Below are 22,603 nucleotides of genomic sequence, written 5' to 3' on the forward strand. Positions count from 1 at the left end.
CTGCTTGGAGCCCTTTAGTCGAGGTCCTATCTGCTAATTGTGTTGCCATCTTCTATTATGTTCAGTCTTGAAGTTTAGAGATAAGAAATGTGGACTTTATGGTTATCTAATACAGCAGGAATGATAAGCATCTGTACTTTCAAAACAGTAATGCTGTTTTCTTGACATAGCCGGGAAGAAAACTCAAGCCCATTAGTGATGAATCTGAAAGCACTGAAGAAAGTGATGTAAGAAGAAAAGTTAAACCAGCAGACAACATAAGTACACAACGTGAAGCTGTTTCAGCTACAGCATCTTCAGAACCTTCAGAGAAACCAGCTGAATCAGTCATGCTTAAAAAGGTGGGACCCCTTGGTGCCAAGCCCTCTGTTGAAAAAGAGACCCTGGAAACAGAAAGTCAACTGGTAGGAGAGTGTCTGCTATCCCCTTGGAGAGAAAAAAAGTTGATAGAAAATGTCTAGGAGGAAAACAAAGCATTTTCGTTTTTTCCTTCACTTCTTTTAAAAGATAAGTTTTATACTTTTCTTATTATAAAAATAAGTTTGTTTTAGAAAATTTGGAAGGTATGGAAAGGCAGATAAAATCACCTATAATTCCATCACCCCAAAAATAAAATAACCACCACATCTGTTGGTCTATACTCTTCAATTCTTTATTGAGCGTTTCTCACCCTAAGTGGAACCATATCCTTGTCGTTAAGCATTCTACATACCTTTTTAATAAATGCATGACATTTCATTCATGAACGTGCCATACTTTAATCTCTTACTAATAGGCAATTGTAATTTTTAAAATGTAAGTGCTTTGATGATTTTCTTTTCTAGCTAAATCTTTGTGCACATCCTTGATCATTTCCTTAGAAGAAATTGCTATGATAAAATTTCTGGGTCATATGTATTCTATTTTAAGATTCTTGACATATGAATATATAATATCTTTTAATCAAGCTTTTAATATGTCATAATATGCCGGCACCTTCATTTTGGCCCATTGAAATGGATTTCAGGCTTCTGAACTCCAGAACTGTGGGAGAAGAAATTTCTGTTGTTTAAAGCCACGAAGCTGTGGTCGTTTATTACACCAGCCACAGGAAATAAAACATCACCCAGTGACTTTTCCTTTTTAGTAGCATGCTTTTGGGTTCTAGAATTTCTAGAATTTCTTTTTTTTTCCGATAGTTTCTATTTCTTGGCTGAGATTCCCGATCTGCATAATCATTAAGACCATCATTTCCTTCTTTGGACATATTTATGACAGCTGCTTTAAGGTCTTTGTTTTCTAAGTCAGGTAGAGTCAGCCCTCTGTATCTGCAGGTTCCACATCCATAGATTCAACCAACCGCTGATAGGAAATATTTCACAAAAAATTCCATAAAGTTCCAAAAAAGCAAAAGTTGAATTTGCCAGGCACCAGCAACTATTTTCATAGTATTTACATCATATTAGATATTATAAGTAATCTAGAGATGATTTAAAGTTTATAGGAGGATGTATGTAGGTTGCATGCAGATACTACACCATTTTATAAAAGGGACTTTGAACATCAGCGGATTTGGGTATCCATGGGGGATCCTGGAACCATCTTCCTTGGATATTGAGGGATGACTGTATCTGGGCTGTCTCAGGGTCAGCTTCTTTTGAGTACGTTTTCTGTCTTGACTATAGGTTACATTTTTTGTATAACATTTTTAATCTAATACTTTTTAATTGTATATTCCACATTGTTGATAGGTTGTTGAGATTTTGAGTTGTGTTTTCTTCTGAATGCTGACTTTCATTCTAATAGGTATCTTAATTATTGGCTGATCATCTTGAACTTCTGTAGTGTGGTTTATCCTTCGTTAGGGTCAATCTGTGGAAAGCGTAAGGTGTCTTCCAAGCCTCTCTAACTCAGTGGGACTCAACCTCTGTCATAGTTTTCAGTAGCTGCATAACAAAATACCACAAATTTTGTGACTTCAAACAACATGCATTTATACCTCACAGTTTCTATAGGTCAGAAGCCCAGGCTCACCTTAGCTGGATTCCCTGCTCGGGGTCTCACAGGCTGGAGTCAAGGTGCCAGCCAGGACTGAAATCTCATCTGAGGCCCGGGGTCCCCGTCTAAGATCATGCAAGCTATTGGTAGAATTCTGATCCTTGCCGTTGTAGGCCTGAGGTTCTTGTTTTCTCTCTGGTTAAAGCGGGGTCACTCTCTGCCCTTAGGTCCTGGTCACATGGCCCTCTCACAACATGGCAGCTGACATCTTCAGAGCTAGCCAGAGAATCTCTCCAGTCTGCTGCAGTGGCCTCTTATGAAACGTAACCTAATCAAGGGAGTGACCATCCCATCATATTCACAGGAGCCACCCACCCACACTCAAGGGGAGGGAATTGTACAAGTCATTGGGGATCTTGCTTACCACACCCTCCCGTCTCTGTCTCCCTGGTGCATCTGGCCAGAGATTGGTTTTAGGCTTTGTTAGGGTGAGTCTAGGGTAAGCCTTACTCTAGAGCAGTGCTTCTCAACCCTCTTCCATTGTTGTCCTCCCTAAGAAGCCTTTTTAGACATTTTTCCTCCTAACCATCCCCCTGCAGTTAAATTTTAATATCATAAATACACTGTGTATCTGTGTATATACGAGGTACTTCGGAGGGTCACAAACCATTGTACTATCTGAGAGTTTCTGGCCTGCCCCCTTGGGAACAGTTTCACCCTGTTTGAGATTGCACGCTCTAGGGTACCGTTCTTACCCCTAAGTTGTGGTCTCTCCCCTAGCTCAGCTGGATAGACAGCTGTTAACTAGTTGTTAATGAGGTCTCTGCATTTTCTCCATCTGATCTCCCCCAGAATTTCTTGTCCGTTATTACCTGTTACGTTCTTAATGCCACGATAGCCACGTTCCAGTATGCTCTCTGTAGCCTCACGCGCATGTGGAGTAGGTGGTCAGGGGCTGTCGGGGACCCGCACCCAGACCTCTGCTCTTCTCCCTGAGCAGCTTACCGCAGGTCTCTGCCTCCCGCGGACGAGGGTTACCACTCTCTGCTGGGACTGGGCCTGCTGCGCTGCCGTCTCAGCTGTCCCCGGCGTGCGGGAAGGCGGGCAGCCAGAGTCCACCTTCTGAGTCTCAGGCTTGTTTCGCCTGTTGTCCAGTGCCTGAATGAGGGTGCCACCCCTCTCCCCGCTTTATGGCTGTTTGTGGCAAGAGAGCTAGTTCAGAAGCTGTTCCTTCCTCTTAGCTTGGGGCAGAGATTGAGCTGATTCCACACATTATTATCTTAAATAATAAAAGTTCAGTTTCCTCCAAGGCACCCACTGTTACAAGCCAACTGAAAGTTTTACTTTTTATCCTGAGACGGTTTTATTTTTTTCAGCATTTTCTTATATTAATTTAGATAATTTATATAATTATTAACTTAGAACGAAATGAGAATTGTAGCTAAAATATTGACAGTGTCTGATAATACTGTCTTAATTCTTGTTTGAAGAGAGACTCCTCTTAAATAAAAATCTTTGCTGTGGTTTTTTTTGTTTTTTTAAGAAAACTCAGAAAAAGAAGATGTTTCGTGGCAAAAGGAAGAAACCAAGAAGTGAAGCCACAGACTTGGGTATACAATAGTGTTTTATACATAGTCAATCATTCAAGAATTTCTTTTTTAAAAATATATTTCTTAATTTGATAAAGTAGTAAATTTAAGTATATAAAATTGTTACTTTAAAAAGTTAAAAATATGTGACTTTGGAGTAACTGATTTTCCCAACATCTATCATGAAAAATTTCAACATACAACAAAGGAGAAAGAATTGTACAATATCTATTCATATACCCACTACCTAGATTTTACTGTCAAAATTTATTATATTTGCTTTAGCGCCTATTCATTAATCTATTTTAATTTTTCATAACAGTATATACTCTTTTCATACAACATAGTATGTACTCTTTTATAGAAGGCTTCTTTCACTCAGCATAACTTTGAGATTCATCCATGTTTTTTGCATCATTTTTTTTAACATCTTTACATCATTTTTTATTGACACAGTTTATTGAAAAATGGGAGGAAAATAAAGCATTTTCTCTTTCCTTCAGTTCTTTTAAAAGATAAGTTTTACATTTTTCTTATTATAAAAATGCTTATTTTAGAAAATTTCAAAGGTATGGAAAGGAAGATAAAATCACCTACAATTCCATCACCCCAAAATAACTACCAGGTTTTTTGTTCTTTACTCTTCAATTCTTTTACTGAGCTTATCTCACACTAAGTGGGCTCAAGTCCTTGTCATTAAATATTCTACAATAACATTTTAATGAATGTATAATATTTCGTTCACAAATGTACCATAGTTTAGTTAATCTCTTATTATATTCCTACAGCTATCTGAATCAATACACTCAGTAACCTTATGTGTCCTAGAAGTGGCCTATCAGGTAGATTAAAACTATGAAAATACAGTTAACAAAGAAGATCTCAATCACCAGTAGTGTTAGATAAGAGCAGACTGTTAAAGACACAGCAAGGTAATTAAAAGGCAGCAGTGCTTTAGGCTGCTTTAGCAGAAATGGGAGAACCAAGCAGACGGCAGTTAGAGGGTGAGGTACAGACAGGGGTTTGTGAGACTGACTGGGAGAGGAAGAAGTGAGCATGTCTCCTCCCGTGTGCTTCTTCAAAAGTTCTCGCTATTTTTAGCAATTTGGTGGAACTACTTTCGTTGTAGGCTTTCAGAACCATGGACCTAGAGCTAAACTGTTGATAATCGGTAGATTAAATTGACTTATCCTAATGTTGTAGATACTTCCGACTGTTTACCTATTTGGTGTTTAAAAGAAAAGAAAACCAGTGACATCATGGAGTTAGATGTCGTTTTGTCTGCATTTGAGAACATCCTCCTAGAGTATAAGTAAGTCTTTTGATATTGTGATATATGTGCCTAATAAATTTCCCTTGAAATAGCACTTCTACTCACTCCACAGCTTCTGATATGTAGAATTTTCATTATCACTGTTTTACATATTTTTAAACTTCCATTATGATTTTTTTCTTTAAGCCTGTGAATTATTAAGTAGTATGTTTTTGTATGTCCAAATATGTGACGTTTTAATTTATATTTTTGTATTAACCTTCCATCTTAAATAGTTACGGTCAAATTTCATGGACTAGTGATACCTATTTTTGAAATATTGAGGCTTCCTTTATGGCCTGGCACATAATCTGTGGGAAAGCTCTAATTAGTGGTTCTATGTAGAATCTCTAATTATTGGATCTATGTAGAATCAGTATTACTCAGTTTTTCCTGGTACTTCCATCAATTTATGCTATTTATATATAGAGATTATTTTATTAAGATATCATGTTTAAAATTGCTCTTTTATTTATTTTATTTTTGGCTGTGTTGGGTCTTTGTTGCTGCGCGCGGGCTTTCTCTGGTTGCGGCAAGCGGGGGCTACTCTTTGTTGCGGTGCATGGGCTCTAGGCACGCGGGCTTCAGTAATTGTGGCTCGCGGGCTCTAGAGCACAGGCTCAGTAGTTGTGGCACACGGGCTTAGTTGCTCCACAGCATGTGGGATCTTCCTGGACCAGGGCTCGAACCCGTGTCCCCTGCATTGGCAGGCGGATTCTTAACCACTGCACCACCAGGGAAGCCCTAAAATTGCTCTTTTAGATTGAACATTTTATCCTTATGTAGTGACCCCTTCCATTCCTAAAAATGCTTTTTGTCTTAAAATCTATTTTATCTGATACTAATATGTCACTAGATTTCTTTTGCTAGTATTTGCCAGATTTTATATTCTTTTAACTTTTATTTCCAACCTTTGTCTCACTTTAAACTTTATTATTTCTTATAAAATCTTTTTTAAATCCAAAGTGTCCATCTTTGAATTCCACCTGTTGACTTTAGTCCATTTACATTTATTTTAATTATCCATATATTTAGAAGAATGTACTGATCCACTGTTTTTACTTTAAAAAAATTTTTTTTTTTTTTTTTTTTTACTTTTTGATGTTTTTAATCCTATATAACTTTTTTTTTTAAAAAATAGAATTTACAACTCCCCACCAAGAAGGTTAGAATTTTGGCAAGCTCTCATGTCTTAGTCTTCTCACCCTTCCCCCACCCCAAAACCCATCATGTTTATAATACCTAGAGACTTTAATTCTGGAAGAAGGGCTATCACAGTTGATGTGAAATGGCTTCTCTTACCTGTTTCAACGTGGGTTCTTGACTTTGAACTTGCCAGGGTACTGCAACTTCTCAACTGATTTCTGGAGTTCTCATAAAGGCTTTTCGGGCTGTAGGTAGTTGTTAAGTTGGTGTCCCTGTGGGCGAATGAGGTCTGGGGTTTTCTATTCCACCGTCTTCTGATGTCACTAGAAATACTCCATTTTTTTTGATGAAAACTTCTACAAAAATCTGTATTCAAATGTGTAGGCCTTCTCTTATGTTATGCTTAGCTTCTGAAGAATTAGGCCGTGGGCTTAGTCCCCTTATGCTGGGTGACTTTTCCTCATGGACTTGCCCCAAGAAAAAAGTAACTATAAGATAAACTGTCACACAAGAGATTTATTTTGATTGAAAGCACACTTCATAGTGTCGTTCTGCGCCGAGGCAGAGCAGGGCTGGCTGCCACCCTGGCAGTGTGTGCGCTGCTCCTGCACAGTCGCCGTGGGTCTGTGTCCAGCCAGAGTGAGCCAGACGGGAGACTGGGCTCTTTTGTCCCTGATGACAGGGACCTGAGCCAGTTTTGGGTCAGCTTTATAGTTTTTGCAGAACTGAATGGCTGGCTTCTGGCTACTTACTCATTGGTTAGTCCAGATGTGTTATACAATTATTTCTCCAGTTATAGCAGGGAGGGAGGAAGGAAGGGGCTAAAGTCTGCTGCTCACTGGATCAGGCAGCAGAAAAAGACGGGGATTGGCTGTAAACATTGCTTTCTACATGGCGTAGTGTCACCTGTGGATGTGGCCAGTGTCAGGGAGTGCTGACTACATACATGAGGGTTTGGGGGAAATATTTCCTGTTCTTTTTCTTTTGTTTGTTGAGATGTTTCCAGTATTTTTTTAAATCTGAGAAAGGGCTGCAAGCTGACCATGCCATCTTAGATATTCAAAAGGGCACATACCAGACTGTGTGTGTGTCTATGGGTGTGCTAAACAAATGCAACACACCTTTCAAAATCCTTTATGTAACACCTAAGTTTAACTTTCTTTATTCTGCTACAGACAAAAAACAGACTCTAAAAGGTGTAAGGAAGCAATCAACAAATTTCATTCTAATTTGAAAGAAGAACTCATCAACATGGTAAGTTCATTGACATAAATTTGTTGGTCTAGATATTTTTTACTAATCCTGAGCAGCATACTGTTATCTTAGAAAAGCTTGCATTTGCTGGCAATGTGGTAAAGAACTCATTAGAACTATACATATTTCACATGTTGTTTTTAAACTAGATGTGGTTATATTGTAAACTGATAAACAGTTAACTGTGGAAAATGCAGGCGAATATTTATTTTTTGTTTTGTGTAGCTTAAAGAAGTCCAGATGTTGAAAACTCTGAAAAGGAAGAACACTAAGGTAACTCACTTATGTGATTAGAAACACAGTCCTTTAGAACATGCACATATGTAGAGTTAAGTAAAGACCTGACCCTGGGTTTTATGACCTTGAGAGTTTGTATAAGATCTTTTTATCTTTTTAGTCAGGCTTTTCTTTGGTTGATCTGGTGATTGATCAGATGAGTATCCTGCAAGCTGAGGAACTGGGGATCCTAGTTAGCCTAAAAATGGCTCTCAAGCCCAAAATGACCACTTACATGGATAAGTATTAAGTAATGTATATTTATCACTGTTGTGTATGTCAAAAACCTTTTAGACTAAAGAACTGTCTTATGTCTCAGGTAAAAAGGCAGCCTGGGAAGAATCCTGGGTTAAGGGTCAGGAGACCTCCTTTCTTGTCCTGGTTCTGTTCCTTCAATGCACTGTATGCCACTAGTTTGCAAGGAAACATGAGGCCCTCCTTGCCCATCTGTTTATAGTTGGACCACTTGACATCCGATGTTCTAGCTTCAAACTTGCATGAACCTACGTGTGGAAGCACAGCTCCCCCCTCTACATTTATAACAGAAATGGACTTGAAATGAATACATTTTTCCTTCTGGTGATTATAAGCCTTCGTTGTTTTTCAGTTTTAATCTCCCGTTGGTCAATTCTTTCTTATAAGCAAGCAGGAGTAGTCTGAATGTCCAGCAGTGGAATATGAGGTAGTCACTAAAAGTGATAGTTGAGATAATACAGTGTATTATATTGAAATGTCCTTTTTAAAATACAAATTGTGTCATAACACTCCCCTGCTTCAATATTTTTCCAGTGTACCTAGATAAAATGGAAACTCCTTACTTTATAGCTCACAGGGTAGTAAAGATCTGACCCCACTTCCTCTTTAAAGTTGTCCTCAAGTTGATACCCCTGTTCTTTTTCAGAGTTCCCTGTTCTTTCCCTTCATAGCATGTATCACAAGTTGTAATTACATCCTGTTTGTATGTAATGTCTATCTTCCCTATTAGACCAAAGTTCCATGATGGTAAGAATGGGGTTTGTTTCCCACTATATTTCCAATACAGTGCACAAGGCAGTGCTCAAATATTTACAAAATTAATTTAACTAACTGTTGTATTACTTAGATGATCTCAGATATCGAAAAGAAAAGGCAACGTTTGATTGAAGTCCAGGATGAACTGCTTCGGTAAGATAATATCAAAATCCTCTTTGAGAACTTACGAGAAGGATTTAATCACGATATGCCATGCGAGGCTTTGTTGTAAAACTTGCTGCTGTGCTGCGTTTAAACCCCAGGTTTCTCTGAGCTTGGAAGCTCAGTGAAGGCAGGCTTTGCTGCCAAGTGGAGAAGCTGTGAGCGGAGGGGAATTCAGCAGTGGCCCATCCCCCCATGAGAGCTCTCAGTTCTGGCCCGAGAGGCAGCCGAATTAGAGACTTAGTGCATGCACAGACTCTATCTAGAACCAGACTGCCTGGCTTTGAATCTAGGCTCTGCCACTTACTGGCTGTGCTACCTTGGGCAGGTTACTTAACCTCTCAATGCCTCAGTTCCCTCATTTGTAGATGAGCACAATGATAGCTATACCTCACAGGATGTTGTGAGATTTAATTGAATAAATATACAGAAAGTGCCTCACGGAGACTGGGATACAGTAAGTTTTGTAGTAAGTGTTAACAGTTCTTGTGAATGTTGTTGACAGGTACAGCTCGGCATGGCACTCGTGTGGGTCCATTCCCAAGTGCCGGGCCAGGACGGTTTCCACCAGGGCTGTCTCCATGGCCTGGTTAGGAAGACTGGAGCACAGTCCATCAGCTGGTCAACCAACTACTGTTTTTTGGTGGTCTTCCATTCAGACAGGGCTGCTGTGTGAGCTGGAGGGTTGGTAGTAAAGCAGCAGCAGAATAAGCAGTATCAGATACGCTCTCTGCTCTTAAGGAGTTTAAAATAGCTTGAAAAAGTGCTCTTATCAGAAAAGACAACCTATAATTAAGTACTAAGTTTTAAAGATGAGACGGCCACAGAAGTTTAGAAGCGGGAAAAATGGGTTGTCTAGGACTTTGGTTTCCAAATCTAGTGTATGGACAGGTGCTGCTGGCCCATGCTAAAGCTTTCATTGGCCCAGGCCAAAATAAGAAAGATAATGAGAGGAAGCTTTTTAAGGTGTTAGCTGTGTGTGCTGGGCACTGTCCTATAAATGCTTTACATACTAACTCGTCGCTGTAACCCTGTGAGGTAGGTTATTTGGCTATATAAGACAACTACAGAAGACTCATCTGTCTTTGAGATCTATTGTTCCTTTTCTAGATAGAATTTTAGAAGTTGAGAAGTACAGTATTTTGAAAAGGCACAGAAAGAGAAAAATGTAGTATGTCATTATTGTAACTTTACATGTGAAAGACCTAAGGCCCAGGGCAGTAACTGACCCTCAGCCACCTGCCTAGGAAGTGAGGGAGCCGCGGTCTGGTGTCTGCCGACTGGCTCCAAATCGAGCACTCCTGCCCACAACCCAGATGGCACAGTGAGTTTTCCAGAATGCAGCACTTGTTCAGTGTACGGAACTGTCACGAGGACTTTTCTTTTGTAAAATGATATTAGAGCATGGTTGTTTTTTTTATATCTTTATTTGTGAGAATAAAAGATGGTAGCCTCTCCCCATTCTTTTATAAATTGGTCCACAAAACCCAAGTTATCCCTTTTTATTTTATAGGTTAAGAAACTAATGAGCTACTGAGAGAGAGAAAGCAGGTTGCCCAAGGTCACACATTTCATCCAGGCACTGAGTTTTTCCACTGGTTTTATTAGACCTTGGAAATGGACAAAATTTCAACAAGAGGAAGGGGCAGAGGGAAGGCTTTTTGTCCATACTTTTACTGTTAAACTGCAATGCCTGTCTGCTTCCGCCTGGGGCGCTAAAATCTTTACCCAAGTAGGTTTTAATTCAATAGTTCCCAAGACTTTTAAAATGAGTTGATGAATTTTAGGACATGTAAGGCATATTCGTCTCTGGGCTTCATTGCTGAGCACTCGTTGTGCATCATGTCTCAGAGTTTTTTCTGTATGTTAAATTCAGTCCAGAGTCGTTCACGTTTATAATTTCAGAGCTAAAGACACCTCAGACCGTCTAGGCCACCTCCCCTGTTCTTTTAAAACTTCACTCAGTATCCTGACATATTCCATCTCATATACCTTATTAGGCTGTTGTAATACTTTATGTCATTTATTTTCGGGAAAAATTTTTTTGTTGTTTTAGGTTAGAACCAGAGCTGAAACAACTACAAATAAAGTATGATGAACTTAAGGAGAGAAAAGCTTCCCTTAGGAATGCAGCATATTTCTTGTCTAATTTAAAACAGCTTCATCAAGATTATTCAGATATTCAAGAGAAAGAACCAAATGTAAAGGAAACGGTAACTTCAGTTTTCACTTTTCACTATGCTTCAGAAGATGCAGGGCATTTGCGTGCTAGAGTACAAGAGCTATGGGGAGGCAGCGTTGGCGTCTACCCAAAAAGCGTCACTATAAATTGGTGAAAATTTGTTATCACCACTTCTTTAGCTAATTAATTAAGGCCAGAGGAGTAAAGAAAAATCCAGAAACATTGATTTTACTAAGGTATTATACTTAAGCTTCAGAGAACTGAATTTCTTTAAGGGAAGTGTATCCTCTGTGTACAAATCTCAAGTGAACAACTATGCTTTATTACTATAATTGTCATCAACGTAAGACCACTCATACATGTTATAAAGACCAACCTCTTGTTCTTTGTTCAGCCCATACTTTTAGTATCTTTTGTATCTGAAAAACTAGCCATTATCCCATATAAATGGTAGGTGTAATTTTAGAAGTTGAGAAATATTAAAAAGGCATGTAATAGGGAAAAATGTGGTAAATTTTTTTTTAATTCAAGTATAGTTGATTTACAATGATTCAGGTGTACAGCAGAGTGATTCAGTTATACATATATATGTATATAAGAATCTTTTTCAGATTCTTTTCTATTATATATTATTACAAAATATTGAATATAGTTCCCTGTGCTATACAGTAGGTCCTTGTTGTTAGTATGTATATGTTAATCCCAAACTCCTAATTTATCCCTTCCCACTGCATCTTTCCCCTTTGGTAACCGTAAGTTTGTTTTTGAAGTCTGTGAGTGTTTTGTTAATTAGTTCATTTGTATAATTTTTCTAGATTCCACATGTAAGTGATATCATACGACATTTGTCTTTCTCTGTCTGACTTACTTCGCTTAGTATGATAATCTCTGGGTCCATCCATGTTGCTGCAAATGGCATTATTTCATTCTTTTTTATGGCTGAGTAATATTCCTTTGTATATATATTACCACATCTTTATCCATTCCTCTGTGGATGGACATTTAGGTTGCTTCCATGTCTTGGCTATTGTAAATAGTGCTGCAGTGAACACTGGAGTATCTTTTCAAATTATGGTGTTTTTTTTAAATTAATTAATTTTAGGCTGCGTTGGGTCTTCATTGCTGCACGCGGGCTTTCTCTAGTTGCGGTGAGCGGGCTTCTCATTTCTATGGCTTCTCGTTGCGGAGCACAGGCTCTAGGCATGCGGGCTTCAGTAGTTGTGGCACGCGGGCTAATTGTGGCTCACGGGCCCTAGAGCGCAGGCTCAGTAGTTGTGGCGCATGGGCTTAGTTGCTCTGCAGCATGTGGGATCTTCCCAGACCAGGGCTCAAACCCGTGTCCCCTGCATTGGTAGGCGGATTCTTAACCACTGTGCCACCAGGGAAGCCCTATGGTTTTCTTCAGATATATGCCCAGGAGTGAAATTGCTGGATAACTTGGTAGTTCTATTTTTAGTTTTTGAAGGAACCTCCATACTGTTCTCCATAGTGGCTGTACCAATTTACATTCCCACCAACCATGTAGGAAGGTTCCCTTTTCTCCACACCCTCTCCAGCATTTGTTGTTTGTAGACTATTTGATGTTGCATTCTGACCGGTGTGAGGGGACACCTCATTGTAGTTTTAATTTGCATTTCTATAATAATTAGCAATGTTGAGCATCTTTTCATGTGCTTTTTGACCATCTGTATGTCTTCTTTGGAGAAATGTCTATTTAGATCTTCTGCCCATTTTTTGATTGGGTTGTTTTTTTGATATTGAGCTGCATGAGCTGTTTTTATATTTTGGAAATTAATCCCTTGTTGGTCGCTTTGTTTGCAAATATTTTCTCCCATTCTGTGGGTTGTCTTTTCGTTTTGTTCATTATTTCCTTTGTTGTGCACAACCTTTTCCGTTTAATTACATCCCATTTGTTTATTTTTTAAATTTTCATTACTCTAGGAGGTGGATTCAAAAAGATGTCACTGCAATTTATGTCAAAGAGTGTTCTGCCTACGTTTTACTCTATAAATACTATACTATAAAGAGTTTTATAGTATCTGGTATAGAACCAGGTATATCTTTCCATCTGTGTCCTCTTCAGTTTCTTTTATCAGCATATTACAGTTTTCAGAGTACAGGTCTTTTGCCTCCTTAGGTAGGTTTATTCCTAGGTATTTTATTCTTCTTGATGTGATGATAAATGGGATTGTTTCCTTAATTTCTCTTTATATTTCATAGTGTATAGAAATGCAACAGATTTCTGTATATTAATTTTGTATCCTGCAACTTGACCAAATTCATTGATGAGCTCTAGTAGTTTTCTGGTGGCATCTTTAGGATTCTCTATGTATAGTATCATGTCATTTGCAAACAGTGACAGTTTTACTTCTGTTCCAGTTTGGATTCCTTTTCTTTTTTCTTCTCTGATTGCTGTAACTAGGACTTCCAAAACTACATTGAATAAAAGTGGCAAGAGTGGGCATCCTTGTCTTGTTCTTGATCTTAGAGGGAATGCTTTCAGCTTTTCACCATTGAGTATGGCGTTAGATGTGGGTTTGTCATACATGGCCTCTATTATGTTGAGCCAAGTTCCCTCTATGGAACTTTTTATCGTAAATGGATGTTGAATTTTATCAAAAGCTCTTCTGCATCTACTGAGATGATATTATTTTTATTTTTCAGTTTGTTAGTGAGGTATATCACATTAATTTGTAGATATTGAAAAATCCTTATATCCCTGAAATGAGTCCCACTTGATCATGGTGTGTGATTATCTTTTAATGTATTGTTGGATTTGGTTTGCTAGATTTTATTGAGGATTTTTGCATCTGTGTTCATCAGTGATACTGGCGTGTGCTTTTCTTTTTTTGAGATATCTTTGGTTTTGGTATCAGGGTGATGGTGGCCTCACAGAATGAGTTCGGAAGTATTCCTTCCTCTGCAAATAGTTTCAGAAGGACAGGTATGAACTCATCTCTAAATGTTTGGTAAAATTCACCTGTGAAGCCATCTGGTCCTGGACTTTTGGTTGTTGGGGGATTTTAAATTACTGATTCAATTTTGGTAACTAGTAATTGGTCTGTTCATATTTCCTGTTTCTTGCTTGGTTCAGTTTTAGTAAACTTTGTAGTTGGTTCTGATTTTTGCTGCAGACTTCGCTACTGTTATGATAACCAACTCAGACTAATAGAAATATTTAAATTATAGGAAAAATTTGTATATTTTATATAAAATTATGATATACAAATATATAATGTATACATACATCTTATTCTTCATTTCCAAATTCAACTTCAAAGTGTTGATACTGATCTAAAAGTTAGGCTCAGGAGAATAAAGATTTGTTTATATTCAGTATATTAGAGATCTGGAAATAGAATGTTTTTAATTTTTTTTGACAGTAACCCAACTGGTCTAAAGCTTATTTGGAGTTGGGGATTTTGGTTAGTAGGAGAAATTAACAGTAGCACTGGTTGAATTTGAACATTATAACTTTGGTGAGAACTGAGACTTAGTGACTGCCTTGTTTGGAATACATGACTCTTACTAACATCTTGTTCTGTGCAAGCCTTCAGGTGTTCTGGACTTCCGTTGTAGCAGCTGTGCGTTATGCTTTCAGAGTGTAGATACTGGGGTATATGTCTTACCTCTTCTCCTAAACTAAGAATCTAGCACCAAATGTTAGTTCTTCCCCTTGCCCACCCTCCCTGAGAGCAGGTGCCCCATGGTAGCTTGAACACATTAGGCTCTCAAATACTTGTTAAACTGAATTGCCTAGTAATATGGTGATATTCTAGAAAAAAATTCCATTATTATTGGGTGGTAGTCAGTCTGACAGCTTTTTTGCTTAATTTCACTTACAAGAAAATCACCTTGAAAACATAAGCAACAAACTATCATAAGTATGATACAGCTGTCAGGCGATTTTAGTCACTCACCCTTAGGTACAAATTGCACCGTGATATTTGGCTTTGTTAATTATTTCAAAATCATGAGTTGAGCTTTGTTTTCTATTTTACATTGGGTTTGTATTTAATTTTGTCTTTAATCATTAAGGACAGTTTGGATTGGCAACTTTCAAGACACTTTATTGATCTTCCCAGTAGTTTTTCCAGATGATGAATTTTAGGGACCTGCTGTTCTCGTTCCATCAGTTCTTACAGTAAAAGTAAATCTTCCATACGGTTTCCTGTGTTTAAAATAGCATAAGATCAAGCCGACCCCACAGAGCTCTAGCTGACTTGCCCAAACCAGGTCTTACCCTGTCCCAGGGATGATTTTGTTTTAAATAATTCAGATGCCACAGTTCTTAGAGCCAACTTATCTCCCGGGATGAATTAGCTCAAGCTTTGCAGAGCAGTTCCCTTGCAACCTTATTTATCAGTTGTCCTAAGGCAATTTATCAAAAAAAAAAATGAGAGGAAGAGTGATTCAGGGAAACCTCTATTAATATTGGCATTTGGTCATAACATTGAGCTACATAAAATGGATAGGGTTCTAAAAGTTTTTGATATTTGTTATTCTAAATATTTTCCCTCAACAGTATGATTCATCCAGCCTTCCAGCTCTGCTATTCAAAGCAAGACCCCTTTTGGGAGCTGAAAACCATCTGCAAAATATCAACTATCAATTAGAGAAGCTCCTTGACCAGAAATGAGACCAGTCTACTAAAGTGTGCACATATAAAGATTAGTCTCATGCTACTGCCTGTTGCCTTCTGAAACTGTATGTATTTTTCCACAAAGGAGATGGGGGAAAAAAAACCCAAACTTTATTACTCTTAATTTGAATTGATTATTTCTTTTAATTGTTATAGCAACATTCTCAGGTACATTTAAAAAAAGTAAACTTGTCTAATTGTTCAGGCTGGTTGTATGGTCTTGTCACCAGAATTTAATCTTACTTTATCATTAAAATTAAATGGCTAGGTATAGTAGTTTTAGAGGCCATAGTTAATTTTTCTGGTTAATGTCAAGTAATGAGTTTCAAAATGTTTTAAAATGTTGACACCTAATCAGCCCTAGACATACAAAAGTTTTACTGTAAAAATAAACATGCAAAATTAAGCCGATAGGAACAAAGACTAATAACTTTGGTTAATCAAATAAGGAGACTTACACTGAATTTAAGCACACTGGAGCTAATTTTCAATAAAAGTGGTTTACTTCAATAAATAAGATTTGGAAGCAAAGTAATAAAACTTAGCTGATACAACAGGCTTTATAAGTTACTACAGTTTGTTATTAAATCTGTTTTCAAGCAAATTACAGCCTACTTATGTAAGTGTCCATAATTAGCTACTCTTGTAATACTTCTATAATTAGTTCATCAGGAATTTCATCAATTCCATTATAACCCAGAAGACTGTTCTCTGCAGCTTCTGCCAATTCAGCATCTTCTGTAGCCTCCAAAATATACGCATCATCAATGCCATTATCCCAGTCAGCATCAGAAAATGTACCTTTTGACGATGCACTAGATGATGGTTCACGAGGATTCTTGGTTTCACTGTTCCTTGTTTTATCTGCTGTAAACTCCTCTTCCTTTAGTTCCAAAGGGGAGGGAGAGTACAGTAGGAAGAAAATACTGCTTATTCAGACAGAATGTATGATAATTTCACCATATAGTTGATCTCTACTGAATTAAAGTATTCAGTTCAACAGATATTAAAATGAAAACACTGGATGATATTCTCTCCAATACAGTCACCATGGGAATGGGCTCACTGCTGCTGCCTTTGTGGCACACTCTTGAAACTCCAAATTTAGAAATGCCTGCAGTTCCTGTGGTACATTCTTTTCAATGTACACACATGGGGCTACAGCAAAGGTAAGACTGATTTTTTTTAAAAAGTGGATAGTCTAGCTGAAGGCAAACTGGTTTTTAAAATGTATCTGCTATCTTAACATATTTCTCTATTTTTAAAGTATTTTAAAAATTAACATGGATTGAAAAAAGTTATGAAGAACAGTTTTGAGACATCTGTCAAAGTATGAGCATGGATTTGTATATTAAATAATATTGTATCAACATGAAATTTCCTGAATTTAATAATTTCACTATAGGTAAGAATGTTCTTCATCTCTTAAGTATGTAGCTGGAGAATAAGAAGGATTTTGATGTCTGCAACTTATTCTGAAGAGATTTGTTATGAACTGAATGTTTATGTACCCCCATCCCCAAATTCATTAGGATGAAATCCTAACCCTCAATGTGATGGTATTAGGAGGGTGAGGTCTTTGGCAGGTGATTAGATCATGAGGGCAGAACCCTCATGCATGGGATTAGTGCCCCCTTATAAAAGACCACAGAGTGCTCTGTGATCCCTTCTACCAGGGAAGGACACAGTGAGAAGACAGCTCTCAATGACCCAGGAAGCTGACTTGAGTCTGCCAGCACCTTGATCTTGGACTGTCCAGCCTCCAGAACTGAGAAATTTGTTTTTAAGTCACTCAGTCTAAGTAAGGTATTCTGTTATAGCAGCCTGAAATGCCTAGACAAGATTCATCAAAAATGATGATGTGTAATGTGTACAGTAGAGGGAGAAAACAAGTGTGGCCAAATGTTTAACAAATCTAGAGGAAGGGCGTACAGGAGGGTTCCTTGTTCTGCTGCAACATTTTTGTAGGTTGAAACTTCTTTTAAAACCAGATGAAGTAGAAATGACAAAATATTAACTGTTAAAACTAAGTGATAGGTTTATTATACTGTTCTTATTTTAAATAAAAAGACAAATCCAAGCAGTGGTAATACTGTACACCAAAAGTACTTTCAACTTGGCATTTCTGAGGTATTACTGGATAGGCAGGAAAAAAAATCAGTTTTAGAAACCCACTGAAACCATAAACATGCATCAAAATAACACTCCAACTGAACAAGGATAAAATATTCTTAGAGGCACAATTTAAAAAATCTCTTTTCTTGGTTATCTCTTAACCTAGCAGTTCACCAGAGAATCTGGCTATCAGCCATTTTATATCCAGCTCCTACAGATCAAGAATGAGATTTCTACCATTTCAGTATGAATTTTTTCAGGAGACTTTTTAAAATCAAATTTAATAGGTACCAGTCAATTATCTAGATTGTAAACTCAAGCACTAACTCAGCTTGTAGCAGGTAATTTCTTTCTAACCGTAACACTATAAACAAAAAGGCTGACAGATGTGGGGAAAAAAAAATTAAAAAGTCTAGAAAATAACATGACAAAAGAGTACTTAATGAAAAGTTCTTGTAAGATATTAATAAGACCCCATATAGCAGAGGGCAGTTACAGGCAATCCATAATAGAAACACATAGTAAATCTGATGAAAGTTAAACTGCATTAATAGGTGTAAATTAAAACACCTGAAATACCACTTTATGCCTACCAGGTTGGTAGAGATTAAAAGGCAAAAACAAGCAATGTTGGCAAGTGCAGGGTAATAGGTACTCCCATAAACTGAAATCTAATTTCCTATCATTTTTTGGAGAGCAACTGGTAATATGTATGGAAAATATCTGTGATAGTTTAAGTAGGAAAAAAAGCCTACAATATAGTACGTATACTATGACTAAAAAAAACATGAGGGTACACAGATACAAATTCTGGAAGATATAGACCACAACATTTACATCGGTTATCTGCGTGGTCAAATTATAAGTGACGATGCTTTTTTCCTTTTGTGCTTTATGTATTTTCTAATGTTTGTCTACAATGAATGTGAATTACTTGGGTAAATAAAATTGGTTTGGCAATCTAGTAATATCTACCAAAATTTTAAATGCACATACCCTTTGACACAATTCTACTTCTAGAAATTCTTCTTATAGTTTAAAAAATATATATTTTGGTATACTTTGTAAAGCAAAAAATGAGAAACTTATTAAATGTCTGAAACTGGTTAAATAGCTAGCTACATTAATTTCTTATGCAGCAGTGGGAAACAATGAGGTTCATATTATCAGATTTGTGCTGAGATGAGACAATCACTACAACATATTCCTAAGTGAAAACAAGGTACAGAACAGGGTGTTTAAACAATATCTGGACACCATTAGCTCATTTACCATTGTACCAAGAACTAGTTAGTAATGAGAAGGAAACTAAAAACTGCACTTACCTCTTTGAGAAGAAATAGGAGACGCACTTCAGCAGGTAATGGGAAACCTGAATCAGAAAAACAGTAGAACTATTATATAAATATCTAATTTTTACTTTGTGTTAAATGTAAAAATTAGTAACTCACAGTCAGATTTGAAGTTTTCTGCTTTACATATAGGGTCATGACATTTTTGATACCAAACTTCATTTTTCAGGTCAACCAAAATCCTTTACATTAAAAAAAGAAAAGAAGAAAATATTATTTACTATCTAGACTTGATAGAAAACAAAATTCAGCTACATGCCATTTACAAGAGATATGCCTAAGACTTAGAGATGGAGAAAAGTAAAAGGATGAAAATAGACACTTGGCAAACCACGGTTGCCAAAAGTATCACACAAAATGAACTTCAGGGCAAAAATTACATACTGACAAAAGTTCCTCCCAGGAATATACAATTCCCAACTTCTATCCACCAAATAAGAAAGCCTCGAAATATGTGAGCAAAACTGACAACTTCAAGGGTAAACAAATCTTCAACCATAAATCAAGATTTTAAAAAAACCATTCTTTTGATAATTGATACCAAACAACTCCCCAAAACTCAGGATATCAAAAATTTGAGAATTTAAAACAATTATAAAAATTGACTATGCTAGGTACAACATGAATCATCAAATTTAAAAGTATTCATTCACACAACACATTCTCTGACCACAAAGCAAATTTAGAAATAAGCAACAAAAAGATAGCTAACTAAAACTCATAACTTAGAAATTTAAAACATTTTTCTTAATAACCAAATGACTCGAGGAAAAACCATGATGGAAATTAGAATATGCTTAGAACTGAATGGAACTGAAATTACATATTAAAATATGTGAGGAGAATTCCCTGGCAGTCCAGTGGTTAGGATTCCACACCATCACTGCCGAGGGCCCAGGTTCAATCCCTGGTCAGGGAACTACGATCCCACAAGCCGCATGGTGGGCACCCCCCCAAAATAAATAAAAAATAAAATATGTGAAACAGAGCCAAAGTGATCTTTAGAAAGAAATTTAGAATCCTAAAAGCTTATTTACAAAAAAAATGGCTAAACACAACTTACTTAGAGAATTAACAGAATAAACCTTAATAAATTAAAAGGCAGGAAGTAATAAAGCAAAAATTTAGAAAAATCATCAAGGACAAAATGTGAAGACTAATAAAATTCTTTCAAGATTAAACAAAAAAAGGTAAAGACATAAATGTTATTAGAAATTGAGATACAACTACAAATGCAAAATATACTAAAAGTATACTATTATCAACTTTTTCCAGTAATGTTGAAAATTTTGGTAGAAGAGACAAAGTACTAGATAAGAATATACCAAACTAAGCAAACTTAAAGTTACAGAAAACCCAAACAATCCTATAACCACTAAAAAAATTTTTTTAAATTTGATTAAGTAGTTTAAAATCGTCCCACATTTCACAGAAAAGGAAACATAAAATGGTTAACAGTCTATGTGGTATTGGGACATTTACCAAGGAGAGAAAAATGCTGGAAACCCAGTCTAATGGCCCCATAAACATTCCAATAATAGACTTCCTAATAAACAGACTAATGCTACAGTTCCCAAACTACACCAAAGTGCCCCAGAGTGACGTAGGATATTTATATCTTTCTGGGGAAACGGTGATAACACATCTGTCAAGCACCCCGCAAACTACTTGCTTGTAATTCATAGCTTCAATTTATCACCTTTCTTCATTCCTTTCAGTGATGTCCTATCTTTGTAGAGCTGGGTTTTTTGGTGGTGGCTGTGATGAAAAGTACCATAAATGTGGAATGAGACGTGACGGTGAGGGTGGCAGTGTCCAGCCTAATTCCAAGGTTTAAGAGTTTATGTATGCAATGTTCAAAAGGACACACATCCCATTAATAATTACATTTAAGAAGGTTCAAAAGGTCCAAACTTCCAGGTATAAGTCAGTCAGTCATTGGGATATAATGTACACATGGTGACTATAGTTAATACTAGTGTATTACATATTTGGAAATTGATAAGAGTAAATCTTAAAAGTTCTCATCACAGAAAAACAAAATTGTAACTGCATCTATGCATGGTGATGGATGTTAACTAGACTTATTGTGGAGATCATTTTGCAATCATGTTGTACACCTGAAGCTAATGTAATGTTATGTCACTTATACCTCAATTTAAAAAAATGAAATACAAATATTTTCTTTCAATTGATGAACATTTTTTTTCAAAGAGCTACTAAATTATTAGGACAAATACTAAGTTGCTTGAAACTGATTAATAAACTGTTAGGTATTTCTTTTGTCCTTGGAGCAATGTGAAAAAATTATTACGATACTAAGGGCAACATAACAGAGTCTGGGACCAATGGCAATTTGCTAAGTTGAGAGTCCTTATCTACGTAGAATGTTCTTCGCAGGATGTTTCTGCATATGGTAAACAAACCTAGAGTCTATGGATTTATGAGGCATGGTTCCCTGGACATGTCACACATGCTATGTAACTATGAATATAAAAGATGTTTCATAACCTCAATGCTCCCTGCTGTGTACAGTGACTGCTCACTTCTGCCTCAGCTTTCAGCCTGAGTTAGAGAAAGCATCCAGTGCAGGAAGGACCCGGGTCGCCGTGCCAGACGTCCCAGGCCCCACTCTGCTTCACCTGTGCCTTTGCTTCCTTATGTCTTTAAAGCTACTAGTAAAGCTTATCATTGGGTAAGATCTCTGATTCGTATGAGGTTTGACAATCCAATCCTCAAATTTGTTAGTAATCAGGGAAATTCAGATGAAAACCATAATACCATTTTAAACGCACCAGATTAGCAAAACAAATTTTTTAAATCTAACAATAATAAAGTTTTGGTAAGAATATGGAGCAGTACAAAATCTGAAAACACTGCTGGTGGGAGTGTAAAGTAGCGTGACCATTTGGGAAAATAATTTATTATCTAATAAAATTAAATATGTGCATATTCTATGACACAGCAGTTCTAGTTTTAGAAATATTTTGAAAAACTTGCATATGTGCGCTAAGTGATATATACAAGACTATTTGTAGCTTCACTGTTTATAGCAGCAAGCCAAATGTCCATAGTAGGACAATAGATGAACTGGTATATTTATATTTGTATAATGACATCATATACAATGATGAAAACAAGAATAAGCAACAGCTACATGCTGCAGTATAGTATGGATGAACCTCACAAATACAATGTTGACCAAAAAAGCAAGTCAAAGGATGCAATTTACCTAAGATTCAAAAAAATGTAAAATGAAATACATTGTTTGGAGATACAAATATATATGGAAAAACCATAAAGAGAAGCAAGGGAAAGATTAACACAAAATCCAGGATAATAGCTATAATCTCTAAAGAAACGGGGGCTGGGCCCACAAGGTACTTCTGAGGTTTGGATAAATTTTGTTTCTTATGGTGAGTGGCAGATATGGCAAGTTATCGTTTTAGTATTAGTTCTTAAAATGTACATATATCAATACATTATATACACACTTTTATATATATGATGTATCTCACAGTTAAGAGAAAGAATACATTGTGGATACATAATACAACCTGGTAATTCTTCAGAAAGAAATATATA

General features: G+C 36.8%; 2 protein-coding genes across 13 annotated transcripts in view; one reads left to right on the plus strand and one right to left on the minus strand.

Moving 5' to 3' along the window:
- Nucleotides 1–18,630, plus strand: part of CENPU (centromere protein U) — a 33,529-nt gene extending 14,899 nt beyond the window's left edge. For 2 of the 4 annotated variants that reach the window (XM_082444825.1, XM_082444827.1), the window contains exons 6-13: nt 171–341; nt 3,521–3,587; nt 4,770–4,878; nt 7,200–7,278; nt 7,504–7,551; nt 8,657–8,718; nt 10,784–10,940; nt 15,435–18,630. In XM_082444825.1, coding sequence (XP_082300951.1) covers nt 171–341; nt 3,521–3,587; nt 4,770–4,878; nt 7,200–7,278; nt 7,504–7,551; nt 8,657–8,718; nt 10,784–10,940; nt 15,435–15,548 — 807 coding nt within the window. In that variant the 3' untranslated portion in view covers nt 15,549–18,630. Of the gene's footprint in view, nt 1–170; nt 405–3,520; nt 3,588–4,769; nt 4,879–7,199; nt 7,279–7,503; nt 7,552–8,656; nt 8,719–10,783; nt 10,941–15,434 lie in introns of all 4 variants that reach the window. The other 2 variants (XM_082444824.1, XM_082444826.1) reach the window with 1 other exon arrangement.
- PRIMPOL (primase and DNA directed polymerase) overlaps nt 16,033–22,603 on the minus strand; it is a 39,960-nt gene continuing 33,389 nt past the window's right edge. For all 9 annotated transcript variants that reach the window (XM_082444806.1, XM_082444809.1, XM_082444808.1 and 6 more), the window contains 3 exons: nt 19,118–19,200; nt 18,992–19,038; nt 16,033–16,434 (listed from right to left, as the gene is read on the minus strand). In XM_082444806.1, the coding sequence (XP_082300932.1) occupies nt 16,189–16,434; nt 18,992–19,038; nt 19,118–19,200 (376 nt within the window). In that variant the 3' untranslated portion in view covers nt 16,033–16,188. The remainder of the gene's footprint in view (nt 16,435–18,991; nt 19,039–19,117; nt 19,201–22,603) is intronic.

The sequence above is a fragment of the Balaenoptera physalus genome (genome assembly GCF_965194825.1).
Source record: "Balaenoptera physalus genome assembly, chromosome: 21".
In the NCBI taxonomy this organism is placed as follows: Eukaryota; Metazoa; Chordata; class Mammalia; order Artiodactyla; family Balaenopteridae; genus Balaenoptera; species Balaenoptera physalus.